Source organism: Callorhinchus milii, unplaced genomic scaffold (assembly GCF_018977255.1).
Source record: "Callorhinchus milii isolate IMCB2004 unplaced genomic scaffold, IMCB_Cmil_1.0 Scaffold3, whole genome shotgun sequence".
NCBI classification, from domain to species: Eukaryota; Metazoa; Chordata; class Chondrichthyes; order Chimaeriformes; family Callorhinchidae; genus Callorhinchus; species Callorhinchus milii.
In genome coordinates, this window is record NW_024704744.1 from 12469833 (window position 1) to 12497092 (window position 27260).

Sequence of the window (27260 nt, forward strand, 5' to 3'; positions counted from 1 at the left end):
TAGTTAAATATTTTGACACAGTACCAAAATATAGCTGTGATAGAAATTTCACTGAGCTTTGATGGAAACGCTAATTATTCTTCAACTGCACATTCACCACAAGGCACCGCACTACATGCAGGAAGGTAATAATCTTGTAACAGATTTATTTCCATCTACTGTGGTGCAGTGTGAACAACAAAGATGACACACTTTGGTGATGCATTAGCGGAGAATGAGCAGACCTGAGTCGTGGCGAGAGAGGATACTGGGAGCATTAAAGAAAACTTCATCACTTCAAAAGAAAGCAGAAGAAAGGCAGAATACTATAAAGCATCAAATAATGGCTGGTGGAAAAATTGCTGATTTAACATAAGAGGCAACATGATCATTGATAAGTCCTGTAGCTGCTTGGGTAGAGCACTCGCCTCACAAGCAAGTGTATCCGGGTTCAATTCTCGGGCAGGGTGCAATGTTAGGCAAGTTTCCTTACTAGACAAGCCTCTGTTTACTCAGTAGTAACCCGGTTATTTGTCAATTGGCGGATCGCTTTACCGGGAGGAATAATCCCTTCAAAAAGAAATAATTTGGTCACTCAATCCACAACAGTTTGTGGCACAGTTCAATTGGCTTCCGTGTTTCGCTCACAAAACATACTTTACAGTAAATTTTGTGAAGTGCTTTGAGATGTTTTGAAGACGTGATGAGGCGCTATTTCAAATGCAAGGATTATTATTATTATAGCCTGCTGTAACATTGTACTCTGAGTAGAAAGTTTAGTGCAGTGTCATTCATTCATGAACAGTTCTGCCCAGAACACCAATAATTGTTGTATTAGTTGCTAGCTACTCTGGAAAATTTAAATCATTCATAATTTAGCAGGGGTTGCAGATTTAATAAATGGTTTGGAGAATGTTAGTGCCCTCATATTTATTGCCTTTAGCTTTTGTTTGATGTTGATTAACCTCCTTTCTCTGAGGTAGTGGATTATTTTGAGCTAGAATCTGTTTGTTGATACTTTTAACATTGCTCTGTTGCTATCCATGGCCAGAGTTACATTCATCCCCAAAGTGAACATGTTTAGTGATGTGCACAGTAACGTTTTGATTTTGCCTGCATTGTTTTGAAAAAAAAGGAACTTAACTTTCAATCTAATGGATTGCTGGTGGAAGAAATATGTTAAATAATGGATGAGCGACTGAATCAGAAAATGGTTCAACAGGCAGTACAAGCCAAATATGAAAAACCTGTAGTGCAGCCAATTAAAATTGTATAATTTATGTAATTGAGTATTTTGTACTTAATATAAAACAAAGTATTTTAATTGACAGTTAATCACTGTCCTCCTTGGGGATGGGTGGGTGGGGGAAGAGATATAAGCGGGGTCTCCTTGCAGCTGTGCTGGTTCCATGATGACATGCCTGGCAATGAATCAAACGTTGGAATCGAGTCAACCCTCTGTGGTGGTCTTGATAGTCTTGTACCTGAGCCAGGTAGGTCTCCGGTATTCCAGGGCACTGCTGATGACAGCACAGCCCAGCCTGGCTCATTGGCAAGACTTGGAGTGAAAGACAATAACAACAACTTGCATTTATATATTGCCCTTCATGTACAATAATGTCTCGGTATGCTGTACAATGACGGGGCGGATGCAGAGCTGGGGCTGGGGGAGAAAGGAGACAGAAAGAAGTTGACCGTAGGCTCAGTTGAAGAGGTAGGTTTTGAGATAGGACTTGCAGATAGAAAGAGAGAGAGGAAGGCAGAGGGGGAAGAAGGAGGGAGATTAGAGGTGCAGAATTGGAAAACTCAGCCACTAATGGTGGCACAGATAAGGTGGGAACATGCAGCAAGCATGAGTTAGCTGATCAGAAGGGGTAAACAGAGGAGATGGGTAGAAGGAGAAGGTAGGGATTTGGGAAGCAGGATGTATCTCTCTAGGGAGAGTGTGCATTCCATTCCAGATACATTTCAATGTGTAGGTGGGATACATATTAAAAACTCTCAATCTGATTTGGATATTCCTAATCATGGTGATGGGAATGTGCATGTGTTGGACCCGGCTGACGAAATAAAATTAATCACTGTTTGAGGCAATAACAACCCTTTTTTTAAAAAAATCACCACAATTATAAATTTTGAAGGAACCCACAACAGGATATATTGTAGGTAACGCAGTCCTCTAACAGAACACTTTTCTCCTGTGTGTCTCATTTTGCAGTCAGCTACTGGATCATGATTCATAGTCCACATTAAATGCAAATTATGTTCCGTCTCTGCACTTGACATGTAGCCTCTGTAATAAATTAGTCCAATTAAGAACACAAATTGCTTGCGCTGTGAATGTGGAACAATGAGCGTTGGTAGTTTCTTTTTTTCCTGCGTTCATTCTTTCGGGACTTTTATTATTTCTCTTATCAAAATTGGTTCTGTTTCCCAGAGGTATTCTGCTCCGTGCCCTAATATGGTGCATTTGTTGATGTGGGTAACTTTGCAGATTTCTCTCTACACGTTTATAAATGACTCTAATGCAATTTTAATGTATAAATACCAAGGTAGTAAAAAAATAAAATTAAATTATACTCTTAAAATCGCATTAGAGTTGTTTAGAAGTGCTCAGGGACAAATTTGCAGAAGCTATCAAACAACAAACACCACTTAGTCCTATATCAGCTGATCTGCTACAAAGTATGGATGGGCAGAAGAACTCCATGAGAGGCAGAGGCAAGCCCAGTTTTCTCCGTGTATATTAGAGCTTTGTTACAAAACATACATCAACTCAACACAAATTAACCTAATTATTGTTTTAATCTTCTTCAAATACCATGCAAGCATCAACCAGCACCTTATCTCTCAGGGGGCTGCTATTGAGTGATGTGACAGTGGTCATTCATAATAAAATACAACTTACATTTGTATAGTATCTCTCACATTGGGGAGGCTGACAAGCAAGGAGTTTTCATAGGCAAGCCTCAATGTAATGAATGCGTGTATGAAGATTTCGGCGTCCTGCGGTGTGAGACAGGCGATGTTGCGGAGATGGGGGAAGGCAGAGTGGGTTGTAGTACGAGATTTGGGGTAAAAAGAACAGTTGAGGGTCAAACAAGATGCCAAGGTTCTGGACTGGCTTACGTGCACTTGTGGACAAACAAAGACTGATATTCATCTGGATTGAAGGTGTCTGTGAGTGTAGAAAGTGGTCACAAGGCAGCTATCCAGATAAAAGGAGACAAGAAAGTCTGCCTTGAGATCCTTGGTTGAGTAACAGTATGTAGAAAAGATAGAAAGTATCAACAGTGCGGTGGGAATAAATGAAGGGACATCCTCTATGGATATAGGAGAAAGTGCCCGGAGAAGAATAGTTTACCGTGTTTCACTAAGATTGAACAGAATTATATAGAACGTTGTACACAGACTGTTTCATTCAGTGTTTATACTCCACATGAGCCTCCACCATACTCCTGTATTCCCCATTCCTATTCCCTTCTCCATTGCAATAGCTTGTAGAGAAACTAATCAATGATGTGAAACGGTGTGGCTTCCTTCAGATCAGCACACAAAATAGATCATCTTCGTTGCAAAAAGAATCTGTCACATACACGCTCCAACTGAACAAAATTATTTATATGGACAGAAAATGTGGTTACAAATGTTTACAATCTTGTACCCAAGGATCCAATTTTCCTTTGATGCCCTTGAATGTGATAAGTGGGATGTTCTTTTTAAAATTCCTCTTAATTCAAAAAGAGTGTGGTGAAAATTGCAATATGTGATATGATAATTATCACCAGTGACAATCAAACTATCGCTCACTGCATTTTTCACACTGTTAGAACACCAGATTTGTAATTTGTTTTGTCTGGTGTTCTTGTCTTTAACAATCAGTAAAGCCAAACTAATCCAGTGTATATAATCATTGGGGTCTAGTTGGTGATGTTCACAAACCAAATAATGGTAAACTCGTTAATTCAGTTTATCGAATTCATTCTGTCATCCCTGTACAGATGTGTCAGGCTTAATAATAATAATAATAATCCTTGCATTTGATATAGCGCTTTTCACATCGGGAGGACGACCCAAAGCGCTTCACAAAACACACTGTAAAGTGAATTGACTGTATATTTGTGGGCGAACGCGGCAGCCAATTGCGCACAGCAATGTCCCACAAACAGTCGTAGATTGAAAATGAACAATTTTTGTTATTGTTTTTTATTTTGGAGGGATTATTATTAGGCGTGTGGAGTAAGGAAACTTGTCCAAGGTTTCGCCCTGCCTGGAATTGAACTCTGGTCTCTCGCTTGCAAAGCGAGTGCTCTAACCATTTTGTTTTTAACAGGCTCTGCAGTAACCTCACCATTTATATTTTAGTAGGAGAAAGTGCCCCCAATCAGAAGGTGGCTGTTAGAGAGAGAGACACTCATAACCCAAAGGCATAGATGTGGGCTTCAATATGGTGGTTGTGCTATTGAGTCTTGGGAGGACTTTGCATGGTGGCTCAAAGCTCTGCTATCTTGGGATACAAGCCAGAACATCTAATTAAACAGTTGTAGTATAATAATAATCCTTGCATTTGATATAGCGCTTTTCACGTCTTCTAGAGGTCTCAAAGTGCTTCACAGAATAGACTGTAAAATGAATTGACTGTATATTTGTGGGCGAAACACAGCAGCCAATTGCCCACAGCAGTGTCCCATAAACAGTCGTGGATTGAAGTGACCAAATTATTTTTTTTCTTGAGGGATTACCATCATGCACGTGGTGTAAGGAAACTTGCCCAAGGTTTCAGCCTGCCGGGAATCGAACCCAGGTCTCTCACTTGCAAGCCAAGTACTCTAACCACTGAGCCTCAGGGCTCCACAGTAGTATCATATCCAGTACATATCATGGGATCATTGAAGTCCACCTGAACAGGCAGTCAGTTTAACATCTCATCCAACACATATTATATCAAAGTGACAAATGACATTCTGTCCATCTGCGACGAGGGTTCCCTATGCCTTCTCATCCTCCTTGACCTCTCTGCTGCATTCAACACCCTCGATCACTCTATCCTCATCCACCGCCTCTCTTCTCACCTCAATCTTCATGGCTCTGTCCTTGATTGGTTCAGATTGTACCTCTCACACTGCCTGTTAACGTTAGCTGTAAAGGTTATGTCTCAGTGTGATGTTCTGAGCTAAAATTGTTGAGGACTGTGAAAACAGCTATTAGCCTGCAGTTCCTCAGGGCTCTGTGCTTGGTCCCCTCCTCTTCAATATCTATATGCTCCCTCTTGGTGACATCATCCACAGACATGGGGTCAACTTCTACACGTATGTGGATGAAACCCAACTGTTTCTACCGTTGGCTCCAGGACCACTGCTGTGCTGACAGAATGTCTGTCAGACATCAAGTCCTGGATGAGAGCTAACTTTCTTCAGTTGAACGTCAATAAGACCGAGGCTCTCTTGATTGACTTTCATCAGCGTCTTTACACCTCAGGTGTTGGCAGCATCACCAACCATGGATGAACACTCCATCTTAATAAGCCAGTGAGGAACCTTGGCGTCTTGTTTGACCCTCAACTATCCTTTCTATCCCACATCCATGCCATCACCCGCTCTGCTTTCCCCCACCTCCGCAACATTGCCCGTCTCCGCCACTGTCTCACACCGCAGGCCGTTGAAACCCTCATACATGCATTCATTACATCGAGGCTCGACTATGCAAACTCCTTGCTTGTCGGCCTCCCCAACTCCTCCCTCCATAGGCTGCAGATCATCCAGAACTCTACAACCCGTGTCCTTTCCCACACCAGGCTCCGTGACCCTATCACCCCAATCCTCGCCCGATTCCATTGGCTTCCCATCACACAGAGGACACAGTTCAAGATCCTGATCCTCATCTTCAAAGCCCTCCATGGTCTTGCCCCCACTACCTCTGTGACCTCCCAAACCCTTACTATCCTGCCCGCTCCCTCTGCTCAGTAGGATCCAGCCTACTTCACATACTCGCTCGCCCTACCATTAGCGGGTGGGTCGTCTGCCACTTTGCCCCTCCCCTCTGGAACTCCATCCCGCAGTCCCTCTGCATCGCTCCCCCGCTTGCCTCCTTCAAGAACCATCTGAAAACCCTCCTCTTCAACCATGCCTTTGACCCTCCTTCCCCCCTGCCCTCCACCCTCCCCTACCTCGATCCCCAGCTCGGGTCCAAAACACTGATTGTCCAGAGCTTTGGGATGTCCTCCCGATGCGAAAGGCGCTATGCAAATGTAATTTTGTTGTTGTATATGATCTCTCCCCCTGGCTCGGAGTCAGACTCCTCCACTATCAACTGCTCCAGGATGCAATTCTGCCTGAAAAGCGCTATATAAATGCAAGTTGTTGTTGTTTGCTGTACGTATTGCTTAACTTAATTTTGTGAGGATTATTACGAATCCAACACTCACATGAAAATACTGGTGAGCTGAGAAACATAAAGAATACTACAACATATGCTTAAAACTTCATAACCAGCTTGTTCAATAGACCTGATCCCCTAGTGGCTTATAAATGGCAATCCTTGAAACTGAACCACATTCTACACTACCTAATATGATGCTAGCAACCCAATTAATAATGAACTTCTCAGCCTGGCACTGGATGGGATAAAATTGTTCTACTCCACAATTTTGTAAGAGGCTACTATGTATGAGCATTGTAGTGGCAGAAATAATAGCTATTTTCACAGTCCTCAACAATTTTAGCTCGGAACATCACACTGAGACATAACCTTTACAGCTAACGTTAACAGATTGGTAGAAAATTGCCCCACCAAGTTTAATTTAAAAATAATGTGATAAATGAAACGGTTCCTGAAGATAATTCATTGTTTTTACAATATTCTGGACTGTTTTGAGCAAAAACAATGAAGATAAGTCTCTCATTTAAAAAAAAGGTTGCAGTGCTTTCTGTTAAGGTTTTACCCCAGAGGGCTTAAAACAAGCTGTGCATTGATGAATATCGCCTTTCTTTCAAGTCAATAGAAAATTCAATCTGACAAGACAAATGCTTGTAAATGAGCTTGCAGTGGAGGCTTCATTTTCAATTTGGTAATTTATTATCAGTTACACGTAATGGGATTGTTACCAATACGTTTCAGTACACAAGAGGATATTGTTTACCCGATAACGAATCTGAGGGCTGAAATTTCTCATGGTCTTAGCCTCAAGACTGTTGCTTCAAAATTTAAGATTGTGCAAACTTTTGGAAAATTCTTAAATTCACTGTTGATCTCCGAGGTCTGGTTTCCGCAGTTCTGTTTAAGCACTTCTCAAAGATGATGGGGAAGGGGGTAGAAATTATCAAGCATCACCAAGGAACTTGAAAATGTTGTCCTACATATTTAAGGTAGGGAGAGAGGTGGAAGGTGGAGGGAATTCAGGATAGAGAGCTCCAGCTTCTGTGGTAGAGGAGGAGGTGCGAAAGAGCAGGAGGCCAGAGTAGGAAGAGCACAGGGCACAGCCAGGAGAATAGAGATGGAGGAGATTTTTAAGGCGAGGACAACAGCATGAAGGGATTTGAAGGAGAGCATGTGGACCAATACTGCAGCATTTATTGCAATTAACCAAAGGGCGTGTCTGCTCCATGATATACAACCTTGCTGCAGTTTCCAAATGTGATGGATGCACAACTCATTAACTCTTTAAACTGCTGAGAGCTCCAGGGAGACCTATCAGCTACCACAGATAGCTTTGTATTTTACTATTTTTAAAAATGTCAGTTCACGTACTATGATAATGAAACAAACACTATGTAGTAATAGTATCACATTTATTACTGTAATATTGAACTCAAATAACTCAAATAAACACATTTTAGCTAAAAGCATGCTATTTTTTGCCTACCCACGATGCAAATATTACTAAATATTATTATAAGGAGTTTAAATATTTTATCACACTGTGTCGCTTGTCATATTAGTAATGAAAACATTGGTCAGTCACTTCATGGTTTGTGGGACACTTCTGTATGCAAATTTACATACAAAAAATACACTGTTCAGTAAATTGGGTGAAGCGCTTTGAGTTGTTTCAATGATATAAGTTGCTTTATCAAATGCAACAATTATTATTAGTTTTTCTTATAGTTACACCACGGACAGCTAGGATTTAAATTTGACATTTTTTAAGGGTAGAATTTGACAATTTTAGTTATAAATTAGGAACATTAAAGAAAGGTCAGAATTTTTCATGGTAAGAATCAATGTTTTACCAGTTTGGCAACAATAATCAGAATGTGGGGGAAATAGAAACGGCTCTTATTGTGACAGTAACATATGGAGTTCCACAGGAATCTGTCATTGGTTTCCTACTATTCACAGTCCCTACTATTAATATTTGTGAATCACTGTATCTGTTGTTTAAGATGGTGAAAGGATTCAGTAAGGTGGACTGGTTACTGATGTTTCCATATGTTGGTGAGTCCAATACAACAGGGCATAATTATAAAGTAGCCAGTAGCAGATCTAAAAGAGATCTTAGGAAGAATTTATTTCTGCACAAAATGGTGAGAATGTTGAACTCACTGTTTAAAGCTGTGGTTGAAGCAAAAAGCATCAATGTATTTTAAGTGGAAACTTGATGCATACATGAGAGAATAGATACCAGAAGGATATAAGAAAGGGGATAGGAAGGGTAGGGGCTCACCAGTATCAACTAGTCGGGTTGAATATATTGCATCTATTATTAAAATATATAATTAGATGAAAAATAATTGTTAATAATAATAATATATTTGGTGTATCGCCTTTCATGTCAAGAGGACATCCCAAAGAGCTTCACATGACATATTGTAAAGTTGTTCTTTGTAGGAGTGTTAGCATACCTTCACATCACCTCCTCGTTACAGTGCAGAACTGAAGTACTCCATGTGGACATAGAGCTAACACAATAATAAATCTATTGCAACATGATATGACAGGCATAGTTTGAATGGTAGTTAATGAAGTTGCACACTGCATAACTTGGATCAGCATTAATCTTGAGTGATCCCATTTTGCCTGAGGAGAAGTAGTATTTAGCAGCACGATCCAGTGGGATTTTTTTTGTTTGAATTACACCACAATTGAAAAAAATGATACCGCATGTCTGTCTGTTGTATTAATCTCCCAAATTATATGTAATCCAAATGAATCGGTTGATTTTCACAGTTGGCAGTTGCCCAAGGCGTTGTAGCTCCACCAGGCATTTTCTCACTCATTCTCCTGCCTTTTCTCTGCTCCTGACAGAGCTCACAGGCATGAAGGAAGATCACGCTGGCTTCTAATTATCTGATCTCCTGCACATGGCTACATTAGCTCTGCAGTGCAGATGAATCCCAAAGAGACTTCTTTCTTACTGTTTAACATATCACTTGGATTGTTGAAGTATATATCGTGCCCGGTAGCAAACAAATGGGTAAATTCCCTGTGGAACATATATACATTCTGCACATGATATTTGAGCTTTTATTTCATTGTGTACAACATTGCAGTACCGTAGAGGCAGCAGACAACAACAACAAAATTTAATTTGCTTTTCACATCAGGAGGACGTCCCAAGGTGCTGGACAGACAGAGTTACAGTACCTGCATCTTAATCAGTTACTGAAGCCTTTTGTGTGAGACTTATTTTAACCTTTCACCTCTGTCTTGGTCTTGTGGCTCTGTATCATTTAGTTAGGGTGGCTGCATTAGCTTCAAGGCTTCACTCGGCCATTGTGTTTCACTGAAGTAACATTTCTGTGTCAGCTCAGCTCAATGGCATTCTCACCTCTGAATCAGAAGGTTGTGGGTTCCAGCCATATTATCTAAGCTGACACTCCAATGCAGTTCTGGGGGTATGCTGCATTGTCAGAGATGCCGTCGTTTGGATTAGATGTTAAAACAAGGTCACATCTGTCTGTTCAAGTGAATGTTAAAGATCTTATGGCACTATTGAAAAAGAGTTTTTCCTGGTTTCCTGAGCAACAATCTCCCAGGTAAAATTCATCATTCACTACATGGGACATTGATGTATACAAACTGCCTGCTGTATTCACCAACAAAATATACAGTTTCTACACTTTACAATATATCCTGTGAAATGCTTTGAAAACTCTTCCTGTGAAAAGTGCTATATAAAATGTAAGGATTTATAAAATGATTTTTATTTTAGTGTAAAAATCATATTTCTGCACCAGTGAGATGTGAGAAATGACTTATTTTATTAATTGGGTTATTTTCGATGTACTGTATTTGTAGAATGTTTCCTCCATTTGTGTCTCTTAGGAACTCTTCCCAGGCAATTAAGTTTGCACTTGTATTTACTGTGAGCTTTGTTACAATGCAATGTATTCCTAACTAGTCCCTGGCACTGAGTATTTCATGCGTGGAATTCTATGTGGGTTAATTATTTTGGACTATTTATGTAGCATAACAGACACCAATGTATCACAGTTATTTGGGAAAGAGTTTGTCTCATTTTGACAACCATAGAAACATGCAAACTTTCAGCACTGAAGGAGGCTGTTTGGCACATTATTTGTCTGTCAAGTTTTATATAGTTACAAATACAATACAATACAAAATTAGATTTGTACAGTGCCTTTCACATTGGGAGGACGCCCCAAGGCACTGGATAGTCAGGGATTTGGACCCAAGTGGATGGAGGTGTTAAAATCAGGGAGGATAGAAGGTCGGAAGGTGGCCAAAAGCGCAGTTGAAAACGAGGGTCCTCTAGAGGCGCACCTTGAAGGAGGCAAGGGAGGGAGAGAGGCAAAGGGAATTTGGGATAGAGTTCCAAAGGGTGGGAGCAGAGAGGCTGAAGGCCCAACCGCCAATGGTGGGGCAGGCCAGGTGGGGGACATGGAGTAGACCAGAGGCTACTGAGCGGAGTGAGCGAATAGGTTAATGTGGGGTCAGAAGGTCACGGAGGTAAGAAGGGGCAAGGCTGTGGAAAGGATGAAAATTCACCATTTGGAAAGGTTTTCATGGGGTAACTTCAGTGGCTATTGAACTGTGTCTAATTAGTTGTAAGATATTTGGGGTTTGGACACATTTAGAATATGCAATTTCCATCTAATGTCCATTCTGTTTGGGTTTCTCCTTCAAGCATTCCTCGTCACATCAACACAAAATGTACCATGGTGGATTTTCTATAAGAATCAATATTTTTGCAGATCCCCTCATCCTAGTTAACAATTGGGAACAATTAGGTTCCTGTGAATGTTGTTGAGTTTGACGTGATATTGTAATTAAGGCAAAGGCCAAGCAAGTCAATATGTGAAAGCCAACTTCAAAAACGACTGTATTTGCAGAAATCAACAAACTTCCTATTGCAATAATTCCCAAATCAAATAGATTTTATAGCAGTTGTTTCTGGAGTGCTAACACATTATGTATTAAATGTTACTCTGTGCAACAACAGCACATTGCAATTATATAGTGCCTTTCACATAGAGAGGACGTCCCAAGGAGCTGGACAGTGAAGGGTTAGCACCCAAGCTTGGGGTTGGAATCAAGAGGGGTGGAGGGTTAGCGGGATAGAAGTGGGAAGATGACCGAAGGTACGGTCAAGGAGGAAGGTTCTGAGATGGGCCTTGAAGGAGGCAAGGGAGGACGTGAGGCGGAGGAGTTCTGCGTTGGAGTTCCAGAGGGTGGGCGCAGAAAGCCTCAAAGACCAACCGTTGATGGTGGAGCTTGCAGGGCAGAGAACATGGGAGCAAACAGTTTGGTAAAGTTTTAATAGGTCAATGCTTTTATTTATTTTATACTGTGCCAGGTATCAGAGTGATGGCTTTTGTCCTGACTTGGGACACAAAAAGCCTTTTAGCCTGTTTTATTACATTGTGTTTGTGTTCTGTTCAATTCTTTTGTATCACAGCTTTGAGAGCTAATCTTATATGTTTCTGTTATTTATTCTGCAATGGAATTTGTAAGCAACAAAATTCCACCATCCTAACATAAAGACCATTTTGTCTTAAAATTTCAAATTGTGATTTATTGTGGAAAATTCTTCAATTGAGTTTTAATTTGGAAGCCAAATCTTTTAAGAACTGAAGAACAACAACAAAATTATCTTTATAGAGTGCCTTTCACGTCAGAAGCACATCCCAAAGCGATGAACAGTCAGGTGTCGGGGCCCGATCATGGGGGAGGGGTGGTGTAGGGGTTAGAGAAGACAGAGAGGTGGGAGGGAGACCAAAGGCACGGTCGAAGAGAAGGGTCTTGAGACCGGCTTTGAAGGAGGCGAGGGAGGAAGCGAGGCGAAGGGACTGTGGGGTGGAGTTTCAGAGTGTGGGGGCAGAAAGGCTGAAAGCCCGACCACCGATGGTAGGGCGGGTCGGGCGGGAGTCATGGACAGACCGGAGCCTGATGAACGGAGGGAGCGGGCAGATTAGTGGGGAGTCAGCAGGTCAGAGAGGTAGGTAAGAAACTGACTCTTCAAATTGAGGCTGAATTTAAGAATATTCCACAATTTTGTGTGATCTTACATTTTAAGTCAAAATGTATAGGCTAAGTAGAATGACAAATTATTATTTTTAAAGATCTTGTTTTGAGAAACTGCAGCAGTAAAATATCTTACTCGCCTGTTTATCTAATAGTGAGTCTAAAATGCAGTATTCTCAAACCAAAGTTTACTGCCTTAATAATAACAATAATCCTTGCATTTGATATAGCACTTTTCACGTTTTCTAGAAGTCTTAAAGCACTTCACAGAATATGCTGTAAGATGAATTGACTGTATAGTTTGTGGATGAAACTCGGCAGCCAATTGCAGACAGCAGTGTCCCACAAACATTCGTGGATTGAGTGACCAAATTATTATTCCTTTCTTTTCTTGAGCGATTATTAATGATGACATCTGACTTTTTGTCTGAAAATACGGAATTTAAATACATATTTACTAAACAATCATGCAAATCTAATCCAAAATGGGATCTAAAATAGTCTTGCGGTCAGCATTTTGCTTCATGATTTTTGTAGGATTTACCCCCCAGCTTCTGGAACTCTCTGTCTCAATCCTTCCACCTCAACCCAATAATTATATTATTATTATTATTATAACCCCTCTATGTTTCAACATTACCTTCAGACCTATTTATTCAACCGCAAACTATGGTCATCCTCTTCCTGCGCTTCTCCAACGCTCAGCATTAAACCCCGCCACTGTACAGCATTCCAAGACGCTATCCTGTGTGAAGGGAATTAAATAAACTGGTTTTGATATCAGCCTTTTCTTGGTTGAAGAACAATCTGTAAACAAACACAAGCTGCTACAATTGTAGATCCCTCTGTTTTGGCAGGATTTTTAATCCTTAAACAAATAAATATTTTTAGAGCCATATTTATTTGATTTATATGATATTTGGTATCAACTTCTCAGTTGAGTAGATAACGGCCAGAAATTAGCCTTGCAGTGTGCCTGTAAATAGTCAAAGAAATTGGTGCATTCTGGTGCGAAGAGGCTATGTGATATCTTTCATCATCAGCAATGTCCAAAAAAAATCATAATGGAAATGAACGAAAAAGAACTTGCATATTGCCTTAAGAAACAAAGACAATCTACTAACTGAGATTTATCTACATTGGTGTTAGCTAGGATTGTAACACAGTTGGTGGATTCATTGCATCAATAATTCACTGAATGCAAACCAATGTAAAATCAAAAAAGAGAGATTAGGTAGAAAGTGAGAGCAGAGCAAAATAACAACGTTACAAAGGGAATTATTATTATTTTTAATATTATTGTGAGTTTCACAATATCATCTGAATCTCTCAGTGCTCTCTTTCTTGTATTTTATATATATATATATATGTTGTTGAAGGAGTTTGAGATTGCAGCTATTGACCTGGATGATTAGAAGTGTAAATTAGAGTTAACCGCAATTAAAGGTTAAATAGCGCTTGGAGCTCAGGGCTACAGTAAACAATTAAGTTGAGATTATTTACAATTATCTGCAAGGTTAAGTCTGGAGGTAGAATAGTGGATAGTGGGGACGGTTGGGTGAATGTTCTCTTGCTTGGTTGCTTTTGGAGATCAGGAAGTGTCTTTGCAGTTTCCCTTTGGGAGATTTAGGGCTTGGGGTTGAGTCTGCAAACAGTTTTATGTGATCCTTAATAAGAGTGATGATTTGACAGTATGAGTTGAAGCTAGAAGCAATGTCTCCCAATTTGTGCAGTGTCTCCTATGCTTTGTGAGGGGTAAAACTATTGGATTGTCCTGTGGCACAGCAGGCTGAAGAGTAATTAATGAACAAGCGCAAATATACTCCCCCGATACCTGCCATTGTTGCTTCAAGTCTTGTTTAATGTTGCGAACTCAGGATAAATAATAATAATAATAATCCTTGCATTCGATAAAGTTCCTTATCATGTTGTCAACAACAACAACAACAACAAGATTCCATTTATAGAGTGCTTTTCACGTCGGGATTATGTTCCAAGGCGCTGGGCAGTTGGGTCAGGACCCGACTGGGGGGAAATGGTGAGGGGAGGGTAGGGAGGGAGCGAGGAAGAATGAAATAGTCAGGGTGAGGGAAGGGAAGGGAGGGGGTGAGGAGGGGGGGTAATGGTCAGCGTGAGGGAAGGGAAGGGAGGGGGCGAGGAGGGGGTAGAGAGTTGAGAGGGGAGCTGAAGGCACGGTCAAAGATGAAGGTCTTGAGACCGGCTTTGAAGGAGGAAAGGGAGGAAGCAAGGCGAAGGCACTGGGGGATAGAGTCAAGACATCTCACAGCGCTTCACAGGATACACTGTAAAGTGTAGAGACAGTATATTTTGTGGGCGAAACACGGCAGCCAATTGAACACAGCAGTGTCCCAAAAACAGTTGAGGATTCAATGACCATATTATTATTTTTTTTGCGGGGAAGGGTTATTATCCCTCAGAAAGTGATCCACTAATCGACTAACACGCAGGTTCCTACTTACTTCTGGGTAAACAGAGATGTGTGTGGTAATAAGGAAACTTGCCTAAGGTTTCACCCCAACCTGGCTGGGAATCGAACCATGGTCCTCTCACTTGCGAGGCAAGCTTCAGATCATATACAGCACAACATTAAATCTACATTCTTTAACCACATTTATTCTAATACATTTCTTAATAATAATAATCCTTGCATTTGATATAACGCCTTACCACATCGTTGAGAGGTCACACAACAGGATATACTGAAACCCAGCAAACAACTTTGCTGATCCTTCATATAGGTTTGGGCTCTAGGAACAATTAATGTTGAACACCTACTTACCCTAAAGGCAGTCATTTGCCTGGTTCAGTTGGTAGCACTTTTACCTCTGAATTAGAAAGTTGTGGATTTATGCCTCCCATCAGCACTCTGAATTTGTACAGTCTAGGCTGACATTACACTGCACTGCTGGGGGAATACAGCATTGTTGGAGTTGCTGTCCTTTGGATGAGACATTAAACCTAGGTCCTGTCTCCTTGTTTGGGTGGGCGTTAAAGATCTCATGGCACTATTTGAAAAGAGAAGACAATTTATCTCAGTATCTTGGCCAACAACCCCCAAATAAAATTGGTCATTCACTTTGTGGGACATTTCAGTGTGCAAATCGGTTGCTGTGGTTTCCTACAAATCACACAAATTATCCTGTGAAGTGCTTTGAGATATCCTCAAATCACTTCAAAGAAAGAAAGATAACATGTCTTATCTTTCTTTTCCTTTGAGACATCCTCAAAGCACTTGAGGTGTTTTGCTGTGAATGTGCTCACATACAGTCTACTTAGCTAATTCAACAGATTATTATGTGTAGATTTCCACAAAGGGATTGGGTTACTAAAGGAGTTTAACCAGCTAAAACCACATAGCTTTCCATTCAGAACACTGGCAAGTTTCCCACTGCTTGCCCAGCTAGGACCATCTTACCCATTAGGGCTTTGGCTCATCTGGTTAACAGGAGCCAAGGGAGAAGTGTCTCTGCCCCTAGTGAACAATCACTGCTGATAAACCAGGCTGACTGGGCTATCATCAGTGGTACTCTGGAGTATATTGTGGAATCGTATATATAATATATATATAGCTAGGTCTTGTGTTTTGTTTTAAACATTTCTTATCTGTCTTTCTTTTCTAGTCTAAGACGTATGGATGCACCTGGCAAGGCCAAGCATTGTCCTTCACAATAGACTTTGCTGTCGGATTTTTGTGTGTCGATAATAACACTAAGGTAAGAATATATCATGTTGTTTATGATGTTTGAAGTTCAATTGAAAAACATATGAGGCTGAAAATTGCAAACTGTGATGTGTGATCACTAATGATAAGTAGGACTTCATTGATTTATCGTTGCTAAATGTAGTCAATGTGGCCATTTGATAGCTAACGACAATCTAGATTCCCTGAGGTGTGAATCCTCTCCATCAAAATGGTTGGGCCCAAGCCATTGGATTTTCCACGCATGCATCATTCTATTGAACTGCCAGGTAATGGGACAACAGCTTACCTGCACATCAGAAATTAGGGTTAAGACGGGTTGCCGCTATCTGACAGGCTAATATCTGCCTCGACCAAATTCGATCCAGCCACATAACAGATTGGGGGAGTAGGTTTACTGGGCTGTAGTCACTGACTGACTTTGGTCATCGACTGTCCTCGTTGACCATATTAACTGTCAGCAGTGCCAATTAACACAACAACAACAACAAAATTACATTTATAGAGCGCCTTCGGGAGGACGTCCCAAAGCGCTGGAATCACAGGTCACGTTTTACCACATATAAAACCCGAAACCTCTCTTGAACAGCCTTACATTTGTAGATTGACAATATTGATGGGTTTACTGTGGGGTTCTTTCAGACCACATGAATAAAGACGTTTGACAGAATGATAAAAACTGCGCTGAGGTAAAAAGGGTGAAGCATTGCTGAGAATGGCGTTTGAAATGTATATAACAATCCCTGCATTTGATATAGTAGTTGTAACCAAAAAAAAGCAACTAAATTTGGTAATGAACAATTGATATGTTTTTGATGTCCTCATTGTTGCTCACAGCTTGAGGCTCGCAGAATGCTTTCCTTTAAAATCAATGATGCGTGTCAGATATCACTTGCTTATTCGGTCTGTCAGGAGATAACTGATGGCACTCTTAAGACTTTATTACCTTACAGAATGTTCTCTGGAGATTCAAGTTCTCGCAGCTCAAAGGATCATCTGATGATGGGAAAACTCGAGTGAAACTGCTTTTTCAGAATACAGATACCAGGCAGATTGAGATGAAGGTACACGAAAAACATGGAACACAAGCCTTGTGACTCGAATGCACTGGATACAAAAAAATGTTCCCACCTCTAGTCTTTACTAATAAGCAAACATCGCAGGGTTCATGGGGATTACATATCCCCTTTAATTTAAGGTTCCCATTTGTAAAGTGCTTGTTAACTGACATGATGTAATTTGCAACATTTGTGAAGAAAATACAAGGTAACTCCAAGGCATATGCACAATATGTGCAGGAAGTGCCAGTGGTATGAATTTCTTCACAAAGTGATATCAGTGGTGTTTCCTGCACATTATCAGCTGCTACATAAATGGAAATTGTGTTGTATATCACACATGATCAGTGTGCAGGAATTTCTTGGAAATACAGCCAGTCCATGCGGTCCAGACTAATAACAGACAGACCAGACTGCAGAGTTTCACACAAATTACAATGTACGTCCTTAAAGTCCAATGTTTGACCTGGCTTCAGAGCTGTTACCATTGTGAACAGTAATGATGGAGATGGTGGGGGTGAACATGGCACATCCTGGCAATTCCAAAAGGATAAATGTGTAAATTTAGCACACAAGTTAGAGCCCATTATCACTAATTATTATAACAAAAATAATTTGCACCTTTCATCTAGGATCGTGTTTTGAAATGCTTTACAAAGATGAGTTGGATCAACAACTAGTTTATCAGATCAGAGGCCTGAAATTCAAAACTGGTTTTAACATCTCAAGACCATTTTTCCTTAAAATTGAAGGTGGTGGAGAATTGTAGAAAATTCTTAAATTTAGTCTTAATTTGGAAGCTATTTTTTTTAAGAAATGCAGAAACCTGGCTCCCAAAATACAACTGAATATGCACATGTTTTGGTCAGCCAGGTGTCTGACACATGCGGAAACCCATCACCATGCTTAAGAGTATCCAAACCAAACTGAGAATTCCATGTATGCTGCCTATACATGGAAATTTGGAGATATTTATTGGAATGCACATTCTCTTCCTGGAGGGACACATCTGCTTACTTAATTCCGGAGAGAATTAAGAACAGGTTGGCAAGAGCTAAAGCTTGAGGACCCCAGAGTGCGCATTGGGGTACTGCTGGTGTCTAACCAACTGATACTGCATAGTTTGCCATTGAATATACTTCTCAAGCTTTTGCACTGCACTACCCTACCTGTCAGGGATTTGCCTTGCAGGGTTAACGGGAGCTGAGTGGGAAGATTCCCTGTCCTCAGTGACTAGTCTCCCCTTCCAAATCCTGCCAGGATGGCTCGGCTATCAACAGCAGTGCTCTGGGGTACTGCAGACCCACTTAGCTCAGAAACTTGACTGCTGAGAGCGCCACAGACAGTTAGTTCGAGTTTGACATACCTTTGCCCCCTTTGACCAGTTCAGCTCGAAGGAGATTCCTGCTTACCTCCCTTCCAAGGAAAGTAGTCATCAGTTGGCCATACTTTGTGTCCACATTGTGACAGCAAGAGAAAGGGACAGTTCAGGGTTAGTGATAATATGATAATATTATTTTACAGTGACAATATCTAAAAAAAAGGGTATTGAGGTATATTCTATTATATAGAGTCCTGTAGCTCAGTGCTTAGAGCACTCGCTTTGTTGGGAGGGAGAGGCTTTTAACGGCTAACAGAGAGGGGAGAGGCAGGGCAAGGAAGACAAAGGAGAAAATGGGGGTAGAGGACAGGGGATGATGGGTTCAAGAGGTGTTAATGATGCAAAACAAAGTGGGGGTTTGCAACAAAGCGGGGGAATAGAGGTGCTAATAATGCAAAACCAAGTGGGGGGGGCGGGGAATTTGCAACAAAAAAGGCAGACCAGAGAGTGGGGTCTGAGACTCAGATGATGTGGTAATGGTCACAGAAGAGGGGGAGGGGGAAGGTGAGCTGTTATTTGTGGGCCGTGGAGTCCTGTAGCTCAGTGGTTAGAGCACTCGCTTTGCAAGCGAGAGACCTGAGTTCAATTCCAGGCAGGGCGAAACCTTGGGCAAGTTTCCTTACTCCACACGCCTAATAATAATCCCTCCAAAACCAAAAACAATAATAAATTGGTCATTTTCAATCTACGACTGTTTGTGGGACATTGCTGTGCGCAATTGGCTGCCGCGTTCGCCCACAAATATACAGTCAATTCACTTTACAGTGTGTTCTGTGAAGCACTTTGGGACTTCCTCCCGATGTGAAAAGCGCTATATCAAATGCAAGGATTATTATTATTAAATTACAAAGCAACCCATTCTATTCCAGTCTGACAAATCAGACACACATTTATGATGATCTGCCTTTCAAATTAACTCCAGGAAAAATGGTAACTCAGGAAAATGACTTTTCTAAGAATTCATCAGGTACAAAAATAAGAAAAGTACGCTTTTGTAGCAAAAGTTATTCAAGAATCCTTCATGTGCAATGATTGACCTGGTTGCAAGCCTTAAATCACTTCAAATTTGAATAGGAGAAAATCCTTTTGGTCTCCTTGCAGTGATTCGAAACAGTACGTGGTTTGTGACAGTAAGGTTCACAGTATTGAGCTAAAAGTAATTTTTCTTTGAAGAAATATTGCAACTAGGTTGTGAGCAAATTTATTTCTGAGACAGAGCAGATGCTGCTGAAAGCTCAAAAACGATTTAGTAAGATCATTACTCTTATATTTCTGACTGCATTCAAAGTCATTCAGGCCGTTCTTCACTGTGTGGGGGAGGGGGTCACTTCCCTGGTAGTCATTTGGGTACATTTCATTTTGTTAAGACAATATCATACATTAATTGATGTGATTTATTTACTCTTCAGTTTCATAAGAGCTGAAGGGTAGTATATGGTAAGTATATGGGGAAAGGAATACGGTAGAAATCGGGAAACGACAGCTTCTTAGGAAATAGGACACAGCAGTGAGGACAGAGTGTTGTGTTTAAAGTTGACATGACAATCCTTACATTACTTCAACTCATAAATTTTAGAGGCAGCTTTAAATTATTAGGCATAATAAGAAGAGCCCACATTTGTTATGAGAAAAAATCCAACAATAATTATGTATCTGGGTCAACGCTTACTCTATTTGTTTAGCATTTCGAAGAGTGTGGGATTTGATAAATTGTTAAATTCAGTCTTAACTGTAATGTTTTCTGTCAAATTCTCTTAAAAGAACTTAACAGAAAACTGGCTTCAAATTTTTTACTATATTTAAGAATTTGCCAAATTCTGGACACTCTGAATTGCTAAATAATAATAATGAAATAATAATCCTTGCATTTGATATAGCACTTTTCACGTCTTCTAGACCTCTCAAAGCGCTTCACAGAATATGCTGTAAAGTGAATTGACTGAATATTTGTGGGCAAAACCTGGCAGCCAATTGCACACAGCAGTGTCCCACAAACAGTCGTGGATTGAAAATGACCAATTTATTATTGTTTTTTTAAATTTTTTTGCTCCATTGCTTGTGAATAAATAGAGTAAATCTAGGCTTTAGTGAATTTCTCCCCTTATCGGTACCATTATTGTGGAATAGTCTCCTATCTGCTCATTCGTGTACCCTGTTACCCAAGATCGTTGCATGTGGGAAAGTGACTTTAGATCTGGGACTTCAATAAATCTTTGCAAAGCACACATAGGCAACAGTGGGACTGTCTTTACCTATTGGTAAAGCTCAACTAGATCTGGCCTCCTGCTTGTCCCTCGTATCTTCTGTTCCACCACCAGTGGCTGCTTTCCAGCGACTACGCCCGAAAATCTGGAACATGCTCCCTCTGTCTCTCCTCCTTGCCCCCTTCCTTCAGCTCGCGCCTGAAGATCTTCTTCTTCAACCGTGGCTGTGGTCACCTCCCCTTTCCCCTGGTTCGATGTTGTGATCTGCTACTGCCAAGACCTCTGGAATGCTATCCTGGGTGAAGGGCGCTATATACATGCAAGTTGGTGTTGAAAACGTTGCTCATTTTATCAATATTAAAAGAGCTAGAAGGCTGAGCTGTCCAATAGGGAATCAAATCCAAATCTGGAGATAACGTTGCTTAGTTACCTGAGATGTTACTGGAAAACAATGTTAACAAGGATTTCTGAAACCAGGATCTCCTTTTCCAGTTTAGATGAATATTCCTTAATGAATGAACATCTACTACTATGGTACAAAAAACAAAAGAAAATAAGAAATAAAACTTTGAATGAGGAAACCTCTTGTGATATAACAGTCCTTTCCCACCACTGCTTATGGATGATCATCAAATTATACAGAGTGGATATTTTGAGAGGATGAGATCAAATGGCACAAAAGGCCTTCTTCATCCAAACTAATCTTGTAGTCTTGTACAATGATATCAACAATCACAGGCGTGCCTGACACCTTGATGATGCTCTAATAAAGCTGGGCCTATTTCTAAATAACATTGGCAGAGGTTGAGAACTGCACTTGATTGCCACACACTTCCGTGTTAAATTTTTTTATTTTATTTCAGTCTTTTCCATTATTTAGCTACAGGTATAGTACCTTAGCGACTCAAGCAGAGTTCCTCAAATTCACATAACCCAACCTTGGGTACCACAACAACTTGCATTTATATAGTGCCCTTCACACAGGATCATATCTCGGAGCTCTTCCACCTGGTTCAAGCTAAGTGAGCAACTAGGGATGTTGATAGAATCAGAGCCAGGAAGGACAAGCAAGGTGCCTTGTTAACTTTCACCTGCAGAAAGTAGCAGCTCATCCAGAACTCAATATTGCCCATGCAGTTAACCAGATCAGCAGCTATACTGGAATTCAAGGTGGTTGGAGAGAGGTGGAATTGAGTCTCATCAGCATATAAATGGGAACCATCACAATGATCGCGGATGACACTCCAAGACCTGCATGAAGGATATTATATAAATGGAAGTTGTTGTTGTTGCCAAAAGGCAAAGGAGAGGACTAAGGATAGACTCCTAGAACAGAGGTGCCCCTTTGGGCTTGGATGGGAGAAGCAGTTGGAGTAGATGTAATGGTAGCATTGGGATAGGTAGGAATCGAACTATGTAAGTATTGTACCATGAAGACTGGTTATGAATTAAAAGACAGTGCAGGAGATTTGAGTGGTCAACAGTGACAAAGGCAGTTGAGAGGTTGAGGAGGATTATGAGGGACAGTAAGCCCTGGTTGCAGTGTATTATTGCTGACTTTGGTGAGTGTGGTCTCAGGGTAGTTGAATAGTGCGACAGGTTTTATAATGTCCAGACGAACAGCCAGATTGATCTTCAGTTTAACGTGTTATCCAAAGTACGGCACCTCCAACAATGCAGTACTCCCAAGCACTGTATTGGAGTGTCAGCCTAAATTCTGAGCTCAAAGTCCCAACTTTTGTACTTGAAACCACAACCTTCTGACTCAAGAGTGCTACCAACTAAGGCAGGCTGTTAACAGGATGTACTTCGAGAGGAGTAATCCCAGTACATTTGAAATATTGCTGAAGATAGGGAAAGTTTACCAGTGTCAGCTAGTCTAGGGCCTCTTGGGTTGTCGGAAGCTGTGTATTCAAGTCTGCTCCTTCCACAGTTCATCAATATTTAATGTATCAATTTGTTACAGAGTATTAGAATGTGGAATGACTTACTAGAAATGGCTTTTAAACCTGGTTCCATAACAGCATTTAAAATGAAAATTATTGTGGGAAAATAATATTGAAGATAAACTGCAGAGGAATTCGATTAGAGGCAACGGCACCATTGGAAGGGAGCTAACACTAACACAAACACATTGAGCCAAGTGGCCTCCTGTGCTGTAAATTGTTTCTGACTTCTATGAATTCACTATTGAACCTTAAACATTTCCTATCCTCACTTCAGTCGCAATCGAGCACTCTTAATATTCATCCATCCTATAATCCACTTTCTGATTGACCCAGAATCAACTACTTTATCATAGACTAATACATACCTGTAGATAAGAATATTCTTCTAACCTCTCACTCTAATGACCTAGGATATATAATGCTCCTTCTATCTAATGCCTAATAAGATCATTTCTGTTTTGTTCTAGGAGCTAGAATTTCCTGATCTAACGGCAGTATTGCACTGCATACACTCTTTCATCGCAGCAAAAGTGGCAGCAGTGGATCCAGTGTTCGTGGACAGCCAGAGTGTTGCACGGAAGTACATGTACAGCAGCTGAGGTCTGGATTTCAACCCAAGGGAAAGTATTCTGTTATTTAGCTTAAAATAATCACTTAATTGTACGTGCTGCTGTGTGGCAGTGGGGAATGGAGTTGGAATGAGCTTGTGTTCTTGGATAGAAATGGTTAAGACATCTGTCAGAAGGTGTCTTCAACACAAATATTTTACAGTGAAGGTGACCCCTATTCTTAATGTGCACAACACTGTACTGTGTTGCCTTCTTGTACAAAATGCTGTCTGCTGCCTGCCCTCTCCACTCTGCAATAATGAAATCTCAAACTCCAAAGCATTATCTGTCATTGTAAAATTCCTAATTCACATCGACAAAATATTCTGATGCAAAGTGAGTGCTTTTGCCTTTTTACAATTTGTTTTCTTCTTTTACTGCTCTCTTTTGCTCGTACCCTTCGCTTTCATATGTTTAGGCGTTCTCGTCATTAATTTTGGACATGATGTATTGTGTATTGAATTGGATACAAAGATTTTTTTAAAATTCTCTATTAGCCAAAGGCACATGTTACAGTAGAGCTGCTCTGAATTAAATTTTTATCAAAACCGTTAGCTTTTCTTTAACAGAAGACCAGACCTTACCTTGCGCAGGAAGGTTTGTTTTGAAATGAGATTGTAAGAGTTTATTTTATCATCCAATTGATGAACAAGTAAACCATTTTCTATCTAGTGCAGTGAACTGGAGAAAACATGTAAATGTTGGTTATTTTCGTGGAAGAGTTCAGATTGAACATACTTCCAATGAAGCAATTGATGGTCAAACAGTTGCTTCAAAAAACATAACTAGATAATGGTCTGCTTGAGAGTAGTATTAGACAGTATGAGGACAGTTGGAAATTGTGCAAACTAAGATATATATTTCTTTTGGAGTTAGAATTTATATGATTCATATGCTGCTAGGTAGGGGGGAGCAGCAATCCTGTAGAAATACAGTGTGTGAGAATATAAATATATTAGCTGCCCCCTTTGCAGCTTCGCTTGCAACCAAGGGCTCCAATATGGAATTGGAATGTAAATTGACGCAGACAGATATTTCATCTTTATCCATACTCAGCTGGGCAGATTCCTCTTTGGGAGGGCTCAGTGGGAGGACTCCTTTTATATATTTTCTCTCCCAGTCTCTCTCAGTCTCTCTCCCAGTCTCATCCTCTCTTTCTTTCATTCTCACTCTCGCTCAGTCTCTCGCTCAGCCTCTCTGCCAGCCTCCTGCTCTCTCAGTCTCTCTGTCTCTATCTCAATTTCTCCCTCTCAGTGTCTTTCTCTCTCTCTCTCTCTCTCTCTCTCAGTGTCTCTCTCACTCAGTCTTTCTCTGTCTCTCCAACAAAACACACAGTCACTATACTTTATAATATAGTCTCTCTCACTCTCTGTGTCTATTTCAGTCTCTCTGTCTCCCTCACTATCTCAGTCTCTCTCTGCGTCTGTTCCACATAGGAGGATTCTAGCTCCCATGACAACATGAGAAAAAAAGTGCCATTCATTTGTTTACAGAATATAGATGTATCTCTTTGAATGGTGTGTGCTTTCGTCTGTTGCTACATAGTTGCAGAAAACGATGCATACCTCATATTTTGGGGCAGAATTAAAACATTTTTTAATATAGCTCATCAGCAATAAGGGATCCCCCCAAAAAAAAATATGCCCATGACACTGCCAGTTGCAAGACCTTTCTGATGAGGTATAAATCATGTCTCTGTGTCAATCGGTTATTGCACGAGTGTCAGCTACACAGACAGACACTTCGTCTTTATTAGTATAGATTATACAGATTTTACTTCATTGACTTTAGGATCAGACAGTATTTGCACAGAGATCTTTTGTTGACGGGTTAGATTTGCACAGTCCATGGAAGGAATGAGTTTGATGGCAGAATGGCTTTTTCTTATAAGATTTTGTTCTTCTCTGTGTGCTTTATGAATGGAAAGATAGAATGGGGTGTTGAATGTTACTGTAGAATGATGGAGCCTCAACAAACTTGGGATAATCTGAATCAAATTTTGGAAACTTAGATTTGATATGACTTGATTATTCTCTTTGGTGGAGAGGTAAACAGTGTCTCCTTGGAGTTGAGTTGTCTCCAAGTGATATTCTTGGCAATGGAATTGATTCAACCCTTTGTGGCCGTGATGGTAATCCACTTTCTGAGCCAGGCGAGTCCAGTGTAATCCAGGGCATGGCTGATCACAGACCAGTCAGCTCGCTTCATCGGTAGGATTTCGAGGGGCAGACTAGTCACTTGGGTGGTGGACATCCTCCACTGAGAGAATGCGCATTGCATTCCAAACACGGGGAATTTTCCATGTTATAGTGGCATTCCTATGTTGAACTCGATCTGGATTTGATAATCAGCATGTTGATGGATGCCACCATGTGTCAGATAATCGGCTGACCAAAATAAATTTTAGAATGAATACAGCAGAAAGAGAAATCATTCAGCCCATCTTGTGTGTACTGGTGCTCACTGCCCAAAAGGAACAGTCTAATTTTATCCCATTTCTACAATTTAAATTTTGATATTTTGTCTCAAATCTTTATTCAACGTGCTGCTGTAGTCCAGTCTCTGCTTTAACAGTTGTATTTAGAATGTAATATCCATCAGTACTAAAACGATCATTAAGAATATAAAACGCAAAGTCTACATAATGCAACTAAACTAATTCGGCAATTGTAAAATTAGTCTATAGTTACAAGGATAGGATTGAAAAAAAATGAGTTGTTTCCATTGGTTAGCAGGGGATGTAAAGGCATTGTAAAAATTCTGCAAGTTTTTCCTAAGGATTTAAAAATAATTGATCAGCCAGGTATCTGACCCATGCGGAAACCCATCATCATGCCGAAGAGTATCCAAACTAAACTGAGATTTCCATTCATCCACCTACTCATGGAAATTGCAGAGATAGATTGTTGCATCCCGTTTACCTAATTCCGGAAAGTATTTGGTGCAGATTGGTAAGAGCCAAGGCTTGAGAACCTCAGAGTGTGCGTTGGAGTAACTGCTGGAGTCTAACCAGCTAAAACCGCATAGCTTGCCATTGATATTGCTGACCGGCAAGCTTTTCCACTGCTTATCCAGCTTGGACCACCCTACCCATTAGGGCTTTGGTTTGCAGGCGTAACAGGAGCTGAGTGGGATGACTTCCTGCACCTCGTGACTGGTCTGCTCTTCCAGGTCCTGCCAATGAGACAGTCTGGTTGTGCACATCAGCACATCAGCAGTGCCCTGAAATACTGCGGACCCGTCTGGCTCACGAACCCAGACCCCAACGTAGAGCTGGTTCGAATCCGACATTCCGCTGCCAGGCATGTCACCTTGGAGCCCGTTCAGCTCCAAGGAAACGCCGCTTAATTCCAAATGATAGACAGTGAACGATTATTCCCACAAGTTAAGGGAGATGTTACAGGTCATTTTTTCACACAGAGGGTTAACATATTATGGAATGCTTTGCCTCATACGGCTCTTGAGAATGTGAAAATTAGAACACTTAAATGAATAAGGATTTGAAGAGGAGGAATATGGAAAGGAGTGGGAATAGAACAGATTATTAGGTTTAGTGTAGGTTAGCTCCAGTGAAGGAGGTAAGACCTTCACTCTATTGGCCTTTCCTATGCTTTAATTTCTCTAATTCTGGTTGCTGTACTGCCAGATCTCCAACAATACTCCCAGCGATATAAGTGCCCCCAAAATGTATGTGTCAGCATAAATAAACCAAATGTTCTCACCACCAAAGTTCATAAATTTATAACTTTTCAAATGCTTAGACTGAGAGGAAAATGTTACTAAATAGGCGATCATTAATTAGAACTAAGCATGGCTTTTATATATGACTGGATAAACTATTCACCTCTTACTCCCAAAACTTCCATTTTCTTTCTGTTCCATGCAATTTTGGTGATAGAAGGAAAATGAGCTTCAAAAATACAAAAGGTGTTCGAGT

General features: G+C 40.6%; 1 protein-coding gene across 1 annotated transcript in view; it reads left to right on the top strand.

Annotated features, from left to right (window-relative positions):
- Nucleotides 1-23457, top strand: part of sntg2 (syntrophin, gamma 2) — a 198154-nt gene extending 174697 nt beyond the window's left edge. The window contains exons 15-17 of the mRNA XM_042333369.1: nt 16044-16136; nt 17077-17187; nt 23183-23457. Coding sequence (XP_042189303.1) covers nt 16044-16136; nt 17077-17187; nt 23183-23314 — 336 coding nt within the window. The 3' untranslated portion in view covers nt 23315-23457. The remainder of the gene's footprint in view (nt 1-16043; nt 16137-17076; nt 17188-23182) is intronic.
- The last annotated feature ends 3803 nt before the right edge of the window (nt 23458-27260 follow it).